The sequence below is a fragment of the Alexandromys fortis genome, unplaced genomic scaffold (genome assembly GCF_014885135.2).
Source record: "Alexandromys fortis isolate MF-2015 unplaced genomic scaffold, M_Fortis_MF-2015_v1.1 scaffold_16, whole genome shotgun sequence".
In the NCBI taxonomy this organism is placed as follows: Eukaryota; Metazoa; Chordata; class Mammalia; order Rodentia; family Cricetidae; genus Alexandromys; species Alexandromys fortis.
This window is the reverse complement of record NW_026067893.1, coordinates 3838639-3855346: the sequence shown is the minus strand read 5'-3', so window position 1 is coordinate 3855346 and position 16708 is coordinate 3838639. Positions and strand designations below refer to the sequence as shown.

Here is a 16708-nt window from a genome sequence, read left to right as displayed (position 1 = left end):
AAGGACTGATCCCAGCCAACTTACTCCTTCTACAGCTACGCCTGACCCGGCTTAGCAATGCTGGTCCCCAGCAGTGGGGTCACAGTGGCGTCTCCTTGCACCTCTTCCATTCCAGTTCATCCTCCAACTTAATGGTTTCACCCCAGGAGGGACTCTTAATACTGTAAGTGTTGGGCAACTGCTACAGGTTGAAAATGGAAGGTTCTTAGGGGTTTTCTCCACTGGAGGCACAGGGAAGCCCCACCTCTCTAACTTAGAAATCTAGCCACCTCAGCTCGGAAGCACACTGTTCCCTGCCCTGGATCCACTTGTAACCCTTGTGTCTTTACAGAGCACAAGGAGAGGGTTTTCACAATTGGTCAGATGAGTGTCCAGAAAAAAACGCATCTCGATACTGATTAAGCAGGGTCATTGGAAACACGGATACATGCTGGGCAGAGGCTGAAGGTTGCTGAAGGCAGGTAACAGTTCCAAGGCTCCATCCACAGGACCCTCTGGTGACAGATGGCAGCAGCAACCTATCACTTTCCAATAAGGTTCTGGGGCTGGGGAGTGCTGTAGCCAGTTACGGCACGGTTGCCAGTTACGGCACGGTTGCTCTTGACTTGGTTGTGCATCCTCAACAACCACAGCCCTTTTCAGTTGTTAAAAACAACACCAAAATCCACTAGTAGCACACGCAGGTCTCTGGGAGTAATTTAACTCTATGATCACCTAAGCTTCCCCACAGGACTGTCCAAAACAGCAGATAAAAATGATTCCTAAAAGGCATCGACTCCTCATCTGAGCCTACAAAGCAGCCACGAGCAGGACGGAAGCTGCCATCTTTGCTTCCTTTCACGTCGTCTCTTTTGCTTGGGGTCAGACCACCGCCCTGACAGTCCTCATCCTTCACTCTTGGCATCTCCTTGCCAGCCTGAAGAGCCGACCCCTGGGAGACAGCTCACCTACAGGATCCGCACTATACTTAATTCAGAGATTTATTTCCCTCCTTTTCTTTTTCTTTCTTTCTTTCTTTCTTTCTTTTTTTTTTTTGCCACGAGAACCTTGATGACTATAATTGTAAAGGGTAAACACGGTGCTGGAGAAGGTGCTGGAGCGCTGCCTGGCTCCCAGGGTGCTTGCTCATATTCTAAACTCTGCCGTCTTTCTGGGAGGGGCTCAGTGTTGGTAGCCTCTAGGACTCTGTGCCTGTGTCAAGATGGCCCGCTCTCATCTAAACCCTCAGTAAGGATTAGATTCTTTTCAGGAAATGTTTAGTGTGTGTTCAGCTCCCAGCAGCACTACCTAGGCAGAACAAGAAGGATTCCTTTCAAAGGGCCTTCGATCGATGTAGCCTCCTTCCCACTCACAACCGTGTCTTTGCCTCCCGGATATGGATGTGATGTCTAAGTGGTTTACAAAGGGGACGGGAGAGGAGAAACTCAGCGAAGCTCGGGGGTTTCAGCAAATCTCCAGGCTGACACTGTCTGCATGGCCCAGCCAGGACTTCCCAACACAATGAAGCTGCAAGGCCGGAGAACAAAGGAGAAAGGCTCTTTCAGAGAATACCGGACTTCGTTATAGAAAACATTGGGGAAACCAGTGAGGCAGAGATAGCCTGGGAGGAGCCTGCTGGTTTTAAACCAGCATCTCCAGCTCAGTGATCCCCAGGGGCCTGGGCTTCAGGCATCAGAAAGGAAGACCAGGAGCACTTGGCCAGCAGAAGGCTGGGCTCCTTCTTCTGGAGTGACAAGGGCCTCTTCTATTTCTATCTATGTGTTTCTGGGATGGACAACCTTCTCTGAGTTATGTTCCTTGATGCATACTTATTAAAACAGAAACCGCCATTGTGGCCAGCTAAGTGCCAAGATCAAAAATAACACCAAGCTATGCATGGTGGCTCACTGCCTACAACCCCAGCCCTGAGGATGCTGAGGCAAGCCTGGGCTACAGAAGGGCTCCAGGCCAGCATGGGCTACTGAGTGAGATCCTGTCTCAAAAAGGGAAACAAAAATTAAATGCAAAATAAGACAATGTCCCATTTGAAAGCCATCTGTGGTGCAGCCAAGCTTCCTCCACTCTGAAGCCCTCGCGGGCTGTAAATGCTTCCTATGTAACTCGATGCATGCTTTGTAAAATAGCTGAGAAGCAGTTCATGGGAGAAGCTGTATTTAGCCACTCACACTCATCTTTAAAAGTTAAATGTCCTTGAACACATAGTCCATGATTTACTTTTTAGATTAGTTAAAAAGCTCATCTGATCTAAAACCTGAGGGTAAACTTATATATGAATTATACAGATGATTCCATATAAACAAAATGTTAGCAGATATCTAATAAAAATGAGAGAGAGAGCATTAAATACGTTTAACTATAAAGTCAAGGCCATACTAACTCCTCTTGACTTAGTGATTTTTATAATTTAAACCCATGATACTTGATTACATCTAAAATGTCAATTTCAGACTCAAGCAGAAAAAAACACATTTTTCATTTTGACATTTGAGCCTCACAGAACTCGTACAATTTTAGTAACTATATTATTTAAAATGACTGAAATGAGTCTTTGTATTAGCCTCACTAAGAATGTAATGTTTCCTTTAATCCCAGCACTCAGGAGGCAGAGAAAGGCAGATCTCCATGAGTTCAAGGCCAGCTTGGTCTACAGAGCACACCGAGAAACCCTGTCTCAAAAAAACAAATAATAATAATAATCATAATTTTCAGTTAAAAAGATGTAGAAGATACAATTATGCTTCAACATTTAGAGTGCATGTAGATTTATCCTAAAGCAAGAGCACCTAATCTGGAAAAATCCCTCTGGATAAGAGAGGCCCGGCGTCTGCATAAGAGAGGCCCGGCGTCTGGATAAGAGAGGCCCGGCGTCTGGATAAGAGAGGCCTGCCCTCTAGATTAGAGAGGTGTCTGTCTCAGATCCTTCCTCTTCCTAGTCCCAGTCAATGACTTCACCAGGACCCCAGCTCCTAGCTCCTGACTAGGCCTCCATCACAGGGATGCTCTGAAGATACGTGGGATGAGGCAATAAGAAATGGGGTGTGGGGTGGAGCTCAGTCTCTAGAATGCTGACCTAGTGCACCCACATCCTGGGTTTGAGCCCCAGTATTACATAAACTAGTTTTGGAGGCACACACCGAAGGATCAGGGGTCCAAGGTCATCTATTCCTCCACAGAAGTGTGGAGCTAGCCTGAGCTACACGAAAGTACTCAGAGAGCACCACGCTGATGGTTGTACACTGACGGTAGGTACCTCACCTCACACACCTAATGACCCAGGAGAGAGTCCTTGTCCTCTCCTTCCAGATCATAAATGAGACAATGTTCACAAGGACAAGAGGATAATTCAAGGTCACACAGATTACAAGCAACGGGGAAGATATGCAAATCCAAGATGCCAGTGTCCACTGGCTCCCCATGGCAGTGCCCAGACCCGGGATATGCAATCCCCAGTGTGTTGTGTTATTTGTACGCATGCTGTGCAATTTAAAAGGGCCTGTTTAATAAACATTATCTCTCTGAAAACCAAAACACATCATGATCAGACAAAGCAGTTTACCCTTTAATGGGTCAAAAATAAAAACCATTGCTTTGGTTGGTCAAGGACTGCTATGTGAAGCGCTCATTAAAAGACATAGTGGAAGCTTTTTCTCAGTAATTTCTTTATGGCTATACAAAAATTCTAAAGAATATAACCCTGGCACTCAGATACAAAAACAACCTCATACTGTACTAATACTCGGCATCCATCTCTGGGAGTTGCCTTTGTCTGGACTCCACCTCCAGGAAAGCCCACCAAGCAGTGGACCACTCCCACAGGCTACTTAGGCTGCTGCCCAGAAAGGGAACACGTGGTCTCTGGGTTTTGCGTGGTTTCCCCTGCTCTCTCCCCCTCACCATGCTTTAAACGTGGGCATCTTTTATTCTGTCTAATTTGGTCTGACTGGAATTATTTGTGTCAGAGAGGCTAGTCTTAAGATTATTCTCAGGGGGAGGGGGCTTCCAAAGACGGATGCCAGGTATTACAATACTAATTATCAATAACAGTTTTAAATAGCCAGTCAAGACTTCTGGAACGTTCTGTGCCTACCCCAGAAGTTTTGCTAATGGTAAATGGTATCTAGCTTCATCATATGCCGGTCATATTATTTTCTTTAAAAACAGCACCAACTAATTTTTTTGTGCATGAGTGTTTGTCTGCATGTATTTGTCCCATGTGCATGCAGTACCTGGAGAGACAAAAAGAGGGCACCAGAAACCCCTACAATTGGTTGTGAACCACCATGAGGGTGCTTAACCCAGGTCCTCTGCAAGAGCAGAAAATGGGTTTAACCACTGATGTACCTTTCTAGGCCCCTGGCTGTATCATTTGCAAAACATGGAAAATGCTGAGGCAGCAAATGTGTGTGATAATTGCACACACAGTTCCTAGTACATCTGCATTTCAGGAGGCCATGCTGGCTAAGCTTGGGTAGACTGACAGTGAGTGTCGGGGCTGGAGAAGTGTCCCAGATCCTCGGCAGATACAGCACAGTCGCTGTGAACACCTGGGACTCATAGAAGCCCTGAAGGCCACTTTCAGATCCACAACAACCTCCACACTTGCCTCCCCCTCCTTGCACTGCTTCTGTTGGCTCATGTGGTCCAAATCAAGGCAGCACAACAAGTTAGCATCCTTCTGGGGATCCTTTACCTAAATGGTGGCTCTCAGGTCCTCCAGGTGGAAAGTTCTGGGCAAAGGATTCTACAGAACCATACACAACAAGGAAGCAAACAGCCAGAGAGAAACACAGGGAGTAGAGGGGAGAAACGCCAGGCAGGGAACGGGAAAAAGGAGGCAGAGCCTGCCTGTCTTATCCACCTCAGAAACTAGTGAGGACAATCAAAAGCGAAGCACTCAGAGTCAGGTGCCTCAGAGGGAGAAGCTACGCCGTCCACACACGGTTCTTCTCACAGTGAAGACGACTTCATTATGTGTTACTCAGTACTGCTGTGTTTTACAGAAACATATCACAAATGAAACCCAAGAAAACACCTGGTTATATATTATATTTTGCCACTGACGCATATCAAGACAAAATAATAATATATTTTTCTAATTGGTAGGAGATAGCTCTTAGTTCCTAAATACACACCCCATTGCTTAGTACAGAGCTCTTGGAGATGACACATCTCTCGGGACGCGAGATGCCATGCCAGTTCGAAGGCTGCAGTTGGGGGCAGTTGGGACACACGCAGGCATGCGGATGGGTCAGAAGCTCAGTGGCTCTGACTCCTGGAGATGCATCTTATTAGCCTTGTGGGGTGCTAATAAATCTCCGCTATGCAGGCCAAGTGCCCTGCCTCCTTACCTTTGACATGGGGGAGGAAGTGGTGTCTGAAGGGGGGGTTGGGACGGGAGTCACTGTGGGTGGAGCTGAAGCTGCTGGGGCGCAGGTGGGACCACCTGTGCACACCAGGAGACAAAAGCTCTGTGCAGCAGCAGGGGATCAGCCAATCGGGGCAGGGCGAGGTGAAAACAGAAAAGAAGGAAGAAATTAACACAGGAGCAGGGCAGGCGCCCGGGGTGGGGGAGGAGTGAAGAGCATTAGTCAGAAATCTGGACAAAGGAGCAAGGACAGACAGAGGGTTAGGAATGCCCCTGTGGAGGGCTAGGCAGAGGGCAGAATCTGCAGACTGGCTCAGCTGGACACAGCGTCACTCTCTGAGAATAAACGGCTTGTTGAACATGGTCTCTGAGACACTGGCATGATAATGCCAACTACACAGTGTTAGGACTGAGCACATCACATAGACTCAACCGCTGCTTCAACAAAATGACCGTCAGAAACCCATGTAAACAGACGGCAATCATTTCAAGAGTCTCGAAGAGACATACCAATATGTCAGAGTCATGTTTTGCTTTTTGTTGTTGTTGTTGTTTTCTTTTTTTTTAAGCCACAGGCTTATCATACTGGAAATCACATTTTATTTTATATTCCTTTTGCCTGAGGAAATCCATGTTGTATTAGCTGGGTGGGCAGAGTTACCCAGGATGCTGGCAGTAGTGGGGACCTGGAGGCAGGAGTCCAGTGGCTTGGAAGGAGAATAGACCATCAAAACTCAATCCCAGACTCGGGGAATTAGAACATCATCTGGCATCCAGAACGTACAGGGTGGACACTTGGTTGCTCCACGGATACATAAATATGTTATTGGTTTCACTTCTAGGCAACAAAAACATTTTAACGCTGAATGCTTGGTGTCTTGGACATGTGTGCTACTGGGAGAGGAAGGAGAGAATGTTCTGGAGGCTGTGGCATCGAAACTATGACTAAAACAGGCAAAGCTCCCTCCTGCTCACCAGGGACAGGGTCTTTTAGGGGAAGAACTATGCTCCGTGGCCATTCCCTTACTATATGAGATATTTTCAAAGGACAATTTCCGGGTTGTCACAGGCCACTCTGACAATGTCAGGGCAGGGCTTAGTAGTATCAGCATGTTATACGTACAGTAGCAGCAAAATGATTTCAAATTACCAAAAGATTAAATAAAATCTCATGGTCAGGTACAAATAAAACGTCTATAGTTATATACCAAAAAAGTAACATGCTGAAAACATTCATTCCACATAATTTTAAAAATATTAAAAAATTTGCTTGTCCGTGTGTGTGTGTGTGTGTGTGTGTGTGTGTGAGAGAGAGAGAGAGAGAGAGAGAGAGAGAGAGAGAGAGAGAGAGAGAGAGAGAGAGAAATACTGAATTGAGTCAGGACCTTACACATGGTAGGCAAGCACCTTACACAGTCACAACCCCAACCTTTTCTGGAGAAACTGATCTATTCTGGAAGGATCCAGTAGGTTTCAGTCCTCTGGATGAGTTACGTCTATGACCGTGAAGAGAAGATTGCAGCCTTTCTATGGTATGACCATTCCTGTTGGTTTTAATTCTTGTGTATCTTATTTAAAAGTTAGCATTTGGATATGCTTACTCTCAATAGCAGCAAGAAGCTTGAAATGGAGTCTTCTAGATACATAGTATCTTAGGTTCTCAGCTTAAGACAGAGTCCTCTAGATACATCCTAGGCATGTTCTCAGCCTGAGATGGGGTGCTCTAGATACATAGGATCGCAGGTTCTCTTAGATGCCTCTTTCTCTGAGTACTCTGGTTCTCTGCTGGGGCTTCCATTCTTCTGCTCACACACAAGACCTCCCCTCATAGACACAGAAACCGACACCTCTGAAGAAGGGAGCCCACCATCTGCTGCCCCAGCATGGCCACTCCATTCCCGAGGCTTCCAGGTTGCCCAAGTTTGACTTCAACTCTGAGGGTTTAGAATGAATCTTAAAGTTGACTAATGGAACCTTCAGGCTTCCCTCGAGAAAGGGCTGACCGTGCACTCACCATGACATTGTATAACAGGCAAGGATTCTAAACTTTCCAAGCAATGGTTAATATTGAACTTTATGATGCAGATAAAAAGAAAAAGGAAAATATTTTCTTTCAGAGATCTTTTAAGTTTTGTAGGGATGATTTTTCATCAGTTCTTCACAAATATCCTTTGTTCTCAGCAGGGCAATATCAGAATGTAATTTAATAATTCACAGTGAACACACTGATAGAATGACTGATTTGTCTAAGACACAACACAAATAAAGATGGACACCAGTTTTCATTTTGGTCTTCAAGAGGGTTAGAAATATTTAAGTGAGGTTTTTTAGATGCTACCAATGGTATGAAGAGAAATCCCTACAGATACACTTTCAGTTTGTAACTAAATTCACACAGATACACTTTCAGTATGTACCTAAATTCACACAGATACACATTCAGTATGTAACAAATCTCGGGAAGGGTGGCCTTACCAGGTCTGTGGAAATGCTGCGGTGAGCGTGACGTGGTTGGAGTGTAACTATGACGACTGTACACGGGGGAGTTGATGGAGCCCTGGCTGGTGGACCGGTGGATCATCCGATCCCGACCATCCTGGTATCCCTGCAACCAAGTTAGAGAAAGTGTGAGATAAAACACCTTCCCATGATTATTGGACATTTCTAAGTAAAACACAGTCCACAGAGAAGGCTGAGGGATTGCCTCTCAGGGTCTGTGCCACTTTACAGTGTTATAGTCAGTAATATTCAAGGACATGGATACGCCAGGCTAATGTGCTTTGCTCACAATCAACAGTCACTGCAGTTGTTAAAATTTAAGGTATACAAGTCTATAAATGCCAACAGTGCCGAAGTGCTAGGAAAAGAACCCCACAATCACATTGGTACTGCGATTTTAGGGTTTATAAGGTGTTCCCCCTTCTCAGGTACCTCCCTCTCCAGGATCTCCCTCCCCAGGTGTCCCCCTCCCCAGGTGTCCCCCTCCCTAAGTGTCCCCCTCCCCAGATGTCCTCCTCCCCAGGTGTCCCCCTCCCCAGGTGTCCTCCTCTCCAGGTGTCCCCCTTCCCAGGTGTCCTCCTCCCCAGGTGTCCCCTCATCAGATTCCATGACAGTTTGTCTTCGCTGTCAACTTGACAGAATTTAGAATCACCATGGCAAACACATCTCTGTGGGGGTCTATAAGAGTGTTTCTAGGAAGATTTAACTGGGAAGGATCCCCAATGCGGGTGGCACTGTTCCATGGGCAGGGGTAGACTGGATGGGAATGAGACAGGGAGCGGGGCACCAGCATTAATCTTTCTCTGCTTCCTGAGGCTGTCATGTGACCAGCTGCCTCAAGTTCTTGCAGCTATGCTGTGCCCAGCTTGATGGACTGTATCCTCAAATAAAATCAGCCCCCCTTCCCTCCTCTCCCCTTCCCACTTCCTTCCTTCCCCCTCCCTCCCACCATCTCCCTTTCCCCTCCCCCCTTACACTTCCTTCCACTGCTTCTCCTGGGTATTTTATCACAGAAACTGGAAAACGACCCCAAAGAGATCTGCAAACAGCGACAAAGGATGGCCGATCCTATGGTTTACCTAAACCCTCTTGTGATGGTGACACAGGGTCCCAGCAAGTCATGGACATGGCTTGTAGTAGATACAAACAGAATTTACTTCAGAACCAAGGCCCTGACCCTAAGCTTTTGTGTGACCTCTGAGCCACACGGTGTCTAAGACTGCTCTGGGGACATCTGAAGTTAATGTTCCTGAAGAACAAGGGGTGGCCCAAGACTATTAACACTTTTCAGTCTGGGAACCAAGTCTTAAGGAAATAGCTGTGCCCTTTATGACACCATGAGGGCAAACTTTTGTTATGTGCTTAACAAACTGGAGCATAAGGAAAAGAATAGAGCACATCACTTTATCTACCGCAACAGTCCTCCTGGGAGATTTCCTATGTCCAGGTTCAGGAGAGGATGCACTAGGCACAGACACAAAAGTACCCATCTGCACAAAGATGCAAAACGGTAAGAACAAGAACAAACTAGACAAACGACCTGGACGATATAAACAGTGTTTTCCACCTCGGGAACTTCCTGCTTGGCACAACACAACAGGAATTTGAAAGGACACGTGGGGAGTGACCACATTAACACTCAGCCCGGCTCTGTGAGCAACAAGGAAGCAGAGTCATCCCGCTTGGTGCAACAAAATACCAACCGACTCTCCCAGAGGACGGCAGCCAGTGTGAAGCTAGCCAAATGCAAATACTTTATAGATAGAAAGGCTGTAAATTTGGGGGGGGGCATGGGGGGGCTTGGGGAAGCACTGTTTACGGCACTCAGTCACAAACACGAAAATGCCATGGACTTTTCCACCATCTCAGATTGCAGAGCACCCCACGAGATTTGTCAAGTTTGATTAAAAAAAAAAAAGTATCCAGGAAGGCTGCTGTGTCCCTCAGTTGGTGGAGTGCTTGTCAATCATCAGGAGGCCACTGTTACTCTCTTGTGTCCCCCTTCAAAGTGTGCTGTTGTCATCTGGTCCCAGTTTGTGTGTAAAGGAAACCTTAATCCTTGTAATCAATTCTGCTGTCTTTTAGGACCTATGTACGTCTCAAAAACTCAAGGGTAGACAAGGTTCAAGCCACTTTCAATTCCACCCCTAAATATGGCCAAAATGATACTTACTTCTGCTGATGGAGTAGGAGACAAAGTCCTTGGAGACTAGAAGAACAAGAGAGAGTTTACAGTCAACGCCTTGGTTAACGTCCTACCAGTTCTGATGGAGCTAGTCATTGAAGAGAGCTAAAAACAACACTCCAAACACAGACCAGCATCTGCTGCTGGTTTAGGTGGACAGCGGGGTTGGTGGGAAACTCCAGCCAAGTCCTAGGAGATGCAGGGATGTTTCTGCCGAAGGACCACGGCATTGATGAATACGCTGTAGAACCAGCTGCAACTATTTCCTTACATATTAGTTGTGTTTATGATATTCCTCTGTGTTAGGACAGCCAAGGAAATGTAGGGTTTTGTTAGTATGGCTTGAACTAATTCAGAGCCACAGCAGTGATGTAAGATGGTTCTATCAGTATGTGATGACCCCTCACAAACATACCCTCCAGTGCCTGTCACTTTGGGTTGTCACCCCAGGACTTTTATACTGGTGTCTCCTCTGCTGCCAGCACTTTTTAGAGGCCTGCAGAGCCCACTCAGCTCCAGCGAGGTCTAGGTTCAAACTCACCTCACACTTTCTGTGATCCCCATTCACACTTTCCTTCACTGAACTAAGTTCCTGTGATCCCTGTTCACACTGCCCTTCACTGAACTCACTTCCCATGATATCTGTTCACACTGCCCTTCACTGAACTAATGTCCCATGATCCCTGTTTATAGTGCCCTTCACTGAACTAAGTTCCTGTGATCCCTGTTCACACTGCCCTTCACTGAACTAAGGTTCTGTGATCCCTGTTCATACTGCCCTTCACTGAACTACATTCCTGTGGTCCCTGTTCACACCGCCCTTTACTGAACTAACTTCCCGTGATCCCTGTTCACACTGCCCTTCACTGAACTATGTTCCTGTGATCCCTGTTCACACCGCCCTTCACTGAACTAACTTCCTGTTCACACTGCCCTTCACTGAACTAACTTCCTGTGATCCTTGGTCACACTGCCCTTCACTGAACTAACTTCCTGTGATCCCTGTTCACACTGCCCGTCACTGAACTAACTTCCCATGATTCCCATTCACACTGTCCTCACTGAACTTTCAGAACATGTCACTGTTTCTGCTCCTTTGCTGACTGCCCTGCTTGACTCTGTTTTCATCATGTGTCCCCAGTGACAAGGGAAGTTGTATCAGGGGCTCGAGGATGGTTTTTGGAGTGAGTGGAATTTTTACAGTTGAAATACAGAAGCCTTTCACGGAGAGCTATAGACAGAATTTTAGAAGACTCAGCCAAGCAAGGGCAGCATGGAACGCCTCTTGCTTTTAGGGTTTGCTCCTTTCCACATATTAGTAAGATGACAGGTTACCTTATTCCTCAGGAGCTACAGCCTATGTTCAGAGCTCAGAGCTTTGTTGGGTAAGGATGACCTCCCTTGGGAGCAGAAGCTGGCTATGAACTTGCCAGTGGTGGGCTCCTTGACCTACCCACTCACCACTCACGGACCTTCAAAATGTGCTAATTTTAAGTTCACTCTATGTGTGCGCACATGTGCGCGTGTGTGTGCACGTGCGTGTGTGTGCATGTGCGTAGGCTAGAGGTAAGTGTCAAGTGTCTTTGTCAATTGCTTTATTTTTTGTGACAGTTCCCTCACTGGACAAGCAGGCTCACAATTCACACTTGCCAGACAGCACACCCCAGGAATCCTTGTCCCCCACCTCCCAGCACCAGGATAACAGGCACATGCTGCCAAGCTCAGCGCTTTTACGTGGGTCCTGAGAATTGAGCTCTGTGGCAAGCACGTCACCACCTGAGCTACCTCCTGATCCCTTCTGGGTCTTTAAAATAACGTGTAAGTTTACAAAATAAGGGTAATAACTAATGGAACAAATAATAGACCGTAATGTCTATTCAGTGGTGAGATCCATGCATCCAAAGGGAGTTCATTTCTGTCCCAAAGGGGCATCCTCTATGTACAAAGAAAGCCACAGGCCACCGTGGTAGATCAGCGTACAGCAGGGTGGAGCGTGAGAATTGGCGGGACGCTGAGCATCACTGTCACATGTCCATTTAGACCAACTAAAGCCCTCACTCCTTATGGAAAAGGTGCCAAGCTTGCTTCCGAAGTTCTGAGTTAGTGGGTGTCACAGCCAGGTTTGAAATGGCCCAAGCTTTATTTCAGAGCCAAATTCCTGCTTGGTATTTTGCTGCTCTAGAGGGGGATACTGGAAAAATACAACACAAAACAACAATAACAACAACAACACATACATGTGCACACATACACACATCACCCCCAAGGTCAGCATGCAAATATGTACACAGCACACATGTACCCTTACCACCATTAAAAAACAAAAGCAAACAAAAAAACCCACAGCAGTTTCCTCTTGGGTACACCTTGAACTTGAGGAAATCCCTGACCACTGACATGCGAAGGCCAATCTTTATGTATTTTATTCAGGAAACTTCCCTGACCAAGGCCTTCTGTGAGATTCTGAGATCCAATGGTCACTAAGAGCCCAGGCCAATCACCAGCTGCAGATGCAGTACAGTAAGTGAACCACCAGGTGGCACTATATGAGTGTTTGCCCCTTCTTGCCAGACTGGGGGGGGGGGAACCATCAGGCAATAAGCAAATAAAAGAAATATCAAAGAAATAAGCAAATAAAAGGAATATTATATAATTACAAATACATAAAATTATCATAAAACAATAAGTACTAATGTGCACTACTGGAAATAAACAATCCAGTTACCACATTTTCATGCCTTTTGGGGAGAGGTGCTGAGACAGGATTTTATATGACCCTCCTGCTGGGTGCCCCAAAGGCCCTTCGTTCATCTCATGTAAACACAGGAGCACGGTAGGATAGACTGCAGTCTGGTTTACTCTTGACTGAAGGGCCAAGTTAAGTTCACTATTTGGTAATATCTCTGAATGGAGTCCAATCAGGCTACAGATGACCCCAATTTAAATAACAAATAAAATAGAGGCAGGACACGAGCGTCACGCTCTGGGAAAGCATGTGTCTGATCACCTGTTCACGCTGTAATAATAACAATAGAAATAAACAAAGGGAAAATTAGAACAAATTTTGAAGGGGCCGAAAGAAACAGAACATGATCAGGGTGGGAGGTGGCCGCAGGGAACTCCAACCCCAGAGGGCTCTGGCCCAGCAGAAGGGCAGGGGCCTCAGAAAACGGCCACAGCAATGGTCACAGCCAGGAGCGTGCGCCTCACCTGTGCTGGTCTGCCCCTCTGCCCACTGCTCTTAGTTTCTTTAATCCATATAGACAGATGACTACGAGGAGCTGTCTACCGTTATTCTGTTTTCCTGATGAGAACCTGGGATCGTAATGATTGTCACAGGACAAAGTCTGTGACATCAGCCTGTGGTGATACCGTAGGCTGAACTCCAGGAACTGGTTCTAGGAACCCCTGCTACCATAGTGCCCCCTCTCCACATACCCACTCCATTAGGATCTTGCAAACTGAATCTAGGTTTAATAAAGAGCGGAACAGCCAATAGCTAGGCAGGAGGTATAGGCGGGACTTCTGGGCAGGGAGAGAGAAAGTGGGAGGTGAAAGTAGAGGCAAGAGAGAAAGGAATAGTGAGACCCACAGAATCGGGTAGTGGCAAAAGCCATGCAGTAGAATGTAGATTAATTAAAAAATAAGGGTTAATTTAAGTTATATGAGCTAGTTAAAAACCAGCCTAAGCTAAAGGCCAAGCTTTCATAATTAATAAAAAGCCTCTGTGTCATTATTGGGAGCCAGCTGGCAAGACACAAGGGTTATGGGATGGGTCCGAGTATCCAAAGAACCCATTACCTCTCCAAGGCTCTGTCTCTCCTGCTTGTCCTCGTAGCCCGAAGTGTAGAACGGTTCGTAGGTAATGAGGTCTGGACGCTCGATATCATAGATTGCCTTGACCTTGGGAATGGCTGCTAAATCTTTGTAGTCCAGTATTTCATTGTCTACTTTTGCCTGGCAGAGTTAAACACAGAGAGAAGTTAATCCTCTATTTTAGCTCGTTGAGAAATCATCCTCAGTGCTCGTTATGCCTCGTTTAAAATGTGACCCTTAAAACAAACCAAACGCCTTGTTGAGTGATGCCACATACTTTAGGAAGGGGCCCACTGATGCCTCTATTGATCACACTTAAAAATAATCATCAAAGACTAAGAAAGGGGGTTGTAGAATTTGTCAATCTTCAGAATAGTCTCCTAAGTTTATTACAGAGAGGGGAAAAAATCTCAAGCAGATGGTCAATTAATCCTTAAAGATTGATAAATACAAGTAACTACATGTTAAATAAATAAACTTGCAAATACTTTTGCAGCAGACTTTAAGAACACTGGAAGCGGCATTATAAAATGTACATTCAATCTCCAAAATCTCCAGTATCTACACAGTGTTAGGTGCAGCAATCTTTTAGCCCCTAGAGCATGTAACTGTCCTCTCGGGTCTTCCTTCAATACGAAGATCCTAGACTGAATTACTGAAGGAAGCATGAGAGATGCCTGAACGACAGAGGGAAATGGGGATCTTCTAACAGGAGCAGAGATCCCTACAGATCAGCTTCCTTCCTTGGACTCTCTATCCTGCTATTCCAATCCTCGAACTCACCTGCTCCCAAAATGTCCCTTCTGGAAGTGATACTTACATAGATGGTATGGCCCGGTGAGCCAGGGATGCTGGAGCCTGGTCTAGAATAAATGCTTTCAGAGGAGGTCCTAGTGGGCTGCAAGATAAACAGGAAATGCCCTGTCAGAATCCTGACCACACTCTTCATTCAGAACCCAGACAGACCCAGGCACCTGAGCTTCATGTCAACCGGCTAAAAGGGAGAGCCCTGTGAACACGGTATCGGAGAGAAAGCGCACACCTGAGGAAATGGCCTGGAAACTAGCCACGGTGGCTTCCTTGCTCCTTCTGATTCTTTGTGCTTTAAAGAACCTTGGGCTTGAACTTGGAGCAGATCATGAGGCTGCCCATTTCTGCATACTTCCATGGCGGGCCCAGCATCCCCTTCTAGTCACGAGCTCTACTCTTCAGAACCACGGCAACGTACACCTCTGCCCCACCACGGGCGCCCGCTCTCACCCCTGCCTTCCTTAGATCCACTTGGCACGGAACGGTTATTTCAAGAGAGACCTTTGAAGACTGGGTTCCGTGACAGCATGCTGCTTTGCCAACAGGGCGATTTGGTGTAAAATCCTAACTGCTGGGGCCTCAGGATCGGGTCCCTGCCGTCTTCTGTGGCCTTGCTCATCACCTGCCCTCACTCACAGAACAAGCCGCTACCTGACCTGCCTCAAGGCTTTTGTCCTAGCTTCTCTGTTGCCTCACCTGCCCTCGTCACCATTTCCCATGGTTCTTTGTCTTCCTCAAATTAACTCAAACTTGCCTCTTCAGAGGGCCCCTACTCCTTCCTCAGGCCACAGACGGCTCCCCTTGCTGTTTTCTCTCATAGCATCCTTCATGAATAAATTCCCAACGAGATGTTGGTTGATTTCCTTAAACCGTGGATCCCTCTCTGGTTACCACTGCCCAGATCTCCCGTGATTAGAGGAACAGCACACAGAGATAAAAGTACTTGGAACAGAGAATGAGGTATCAATTATTTTCAGCAAATACTGTTTATTGCATGAGTTAAGCCCACCCAGGGCCCCTAAGGTAAGGCGGGTGATGAGCCCCCAGGAAGATGGAAGGGGGTGGGTACAGGGCAGGAGGAAGAGGTACGGACCAGGACCAGAGGCCCTTTATGGGGATGGCCCTCTTTGAAAATAAATCTCTCTCTGTGTGTATCTTCCTCTCTCTTTCTGGTTTTTCTGAGGCAGAGTTTCTCTGTGTAGCCTTGATTGCCCTGAAACTCGCGCTATAGACCAGCTGGCCTTGAACTCACAGAGATCCATCTGCCTCTGCTTCCTGAGTGTTGGGATTAAAGGTGTGCACCACCATCATCGAGCTTCAAATCACTCTCTTTCAACAATGGTGAAATCGGTTTTTCCTATTTCTTTTTTAAAACTTTGAGCTCCAGCTTTACTCCTGATAAACAGTGAAGACAGAACTCCCAACGCTACATCTCCATGCTGAATGAGAGGTAGGGATATGGCTCTAGGCCCGGAGCCAGGCATGTGTAGGTAGGTGGTCACTATTTTCCACATCCCACCTGGAACACGATTCTCAGCCAGCTGGTTGCAGATCGTGAGGGGCAGTGTCACCGTGCTCCGTTCCCACGGGAGCCGCGCAGAGCTGCGGCTTCAGGACACAGACTCACAGGTGCCACAGCTTGCCAGGTGACATGTCACATCTACAGGCGCATTCCTGCCTGGAGTTGTCAGTGTCCTCCCCTGCCTGGAGGACCCCGAGCCGGGACTCCGATCCCTTTGCACACACTGACTTCCCGCGACTGATGGCAACTGATGGTGGTGAACCAGCACCGGCCTGTCCTATCTGCCAGGACGGTTCTGTGTTGCTCCTCCAACTCTGCTCAAGGCTTAAACACAGAATCACAGGTTTTTGTTACAGCTCCTACTGGTAGGCTGGTTCACCCCATGGAGAGGAGAGGATTCTCCTTTAAGAAGGTAAGTTTCTTTTTAAAAGCTGAACGATTATCCTTGTAGCTTTGATTTTAAATGTTAAGAACTTTTAAATTTTATTTTATTGGCCCTGGGATTGAACTA

At 46.7% G+C, this 16708-nt stretch overlaps 1 protein-coding gene across 1 annotated transcript in view; it reads right to left on the bottom strand.

Annotated features, from left to right (window-relative positions):
* The window catches only part of LOC126503995 (actin-binding LIM protein 1), a 35244-nt gene extending 20430 nt beyond the window's left edge, over positions 1 to 14814 (bottom strand). Inside the window, exons 1-5 of the mRNA XM_050145968.1 lie at positions 14686 to 14814; positions 13851 to 14006; positions 10038 to 10073; positions 7841 to 7970; positions 5349 to 5468 (exon numbers count right to left, since the gene is read on the bottom strand). Coding sequence (XP_050001925.1) covers positions 5349 to 5468; positions 7841 to 7970; positions 10038 to 10073; positions 13851 to 14006; positions 14686 to 14814 — 571 coding nt within the window. The remainder of the gene's footprint in view (positions 1 to 5348; positions 5469 to 7840; positions 7971 to 10037; positions 10074 to 13850; positions 14007 to 14685) is intronic.
* Positions 14815 to 16708: the final 1894 nt, after the last annotated feature.